The following is an 865-nucleotide window of genomic DNA, read 5'->3' as shown; positions in this document are numbered from 1 at the left end:
GTCACCATGAGCTTTTTTGCTTATACAATGTTGTGTTGATGTGTCCTAATGCATTCCTGTGGATGTAACAATACTTTGACTTAGTGAGCCATCATGATGAGGATTAACTGGATCGCAGTATTCAGAGAATGACTTTCAGATGTCACAGGGATCTTGACTGCTAGTGACATCTTTGACATTTGTGACAATTAACACCCCAGTAATCTCTGTGACATGCGTTAAGTCTTTCCCTTGGTTTGCTTCTGAAGGATCCCATGGGACGCAGGAAAGCAATAGCTTGAGTCATTTTATAGACAAGTTATTCTCAACCATGTTACTGGAGTCCCCCAACATTACAAATTTTGCATGTCTCCTTTGTTTGATACACCCATTTCACGTCTTGGAGTCTCTACTAAAAGTCATGCAGCTGTCCCCCCCCAGTTGTGAGACTACCTTCAGGCTTTGGTTTTCCAAGAACATTCAAAACTTCAGCATTGGTTGGGTTCTGACCAAAAGCTCTCATCACATCTCCACACTGAGCGAGTGAAATCTTCATCTCCCTTGAGGGAGTTCCGGCGAACAACAGGAAAGCTTCTTTGAACTCTGTATAAATGCAAAATGACATAAAAAGTTAGCTCATTTAAAATGAAGTTGATCAAATGATCTTTTCAGGCTGTTCCTTACCTTCAAGCTGTTGAGCACTGAGATTACCCTGAAACCCAGAACAAGAGATTGTTTTTTAGGTTTTTGTAGATGTTTATGATTTGGAATTTGCACTAATATATAGTCATCAGGAAAATATATAAATTCAATCATACACTGTAAAAAAAAATTCTGTAGTTTTTACAAAATAATTTTGGCAGCTGTGGTTGCCAGAATAATTTTG

At 38.6% G+C, this 865-nt stretch overlaps 1 protein-coding gene across 1 annotated transcript in view; it reads right to left on the bottom strand.

Moving 5' to 3' along the window:
• LOC107708955 (myosin light chain 3, skeletal muscle isoform) overlaps positions 1 to 865 on the bottom strand; it is a 4,944-nt gene that overhangs the window by 2,573 nt on the left and 1,506 nt on the right. Inside the window, exons 2-3 of the mRNA XM_016513335.1 lie at positions 664 to 691; positions 433 to 582 (exon numbers count right to left, since the gene is read on the bottom strand). Coding sequence (XP_016368821.1) covers positions 433 to 582; positions 664 to 691 — 178 coding nt within the window. The remainder of the gene's footprint in view (positions 1 to 432; positions 583 to 663; positions 692 to 865) is intronic.

This window comes from Sinocyclocheilus rhinocerous, unplaced genomic scaffold (assembly GCF_001515625.1).
Source record: "Sinocyclocheilus rhinocerous isolate Xijiao unplaced genomic scaffold, SAMN03320098_v1.1 scaffold24, whole genome shotgun sequence".
In the NCBI taxonomy this organism is placed as follows: domain Eukaryota; kingdom Metazoa; phylum Chordata; class Actinopteri; order Cypriniformes; family Cyprinidae; genus Sinocyclocheilus; species Sinocyclocheilus rhinocerous.
The sequence above is the reverse complement of the archived record's forward strand: the minus strand, read 5'-3'. Positions and strand labels throughout refer to the sequence as shown.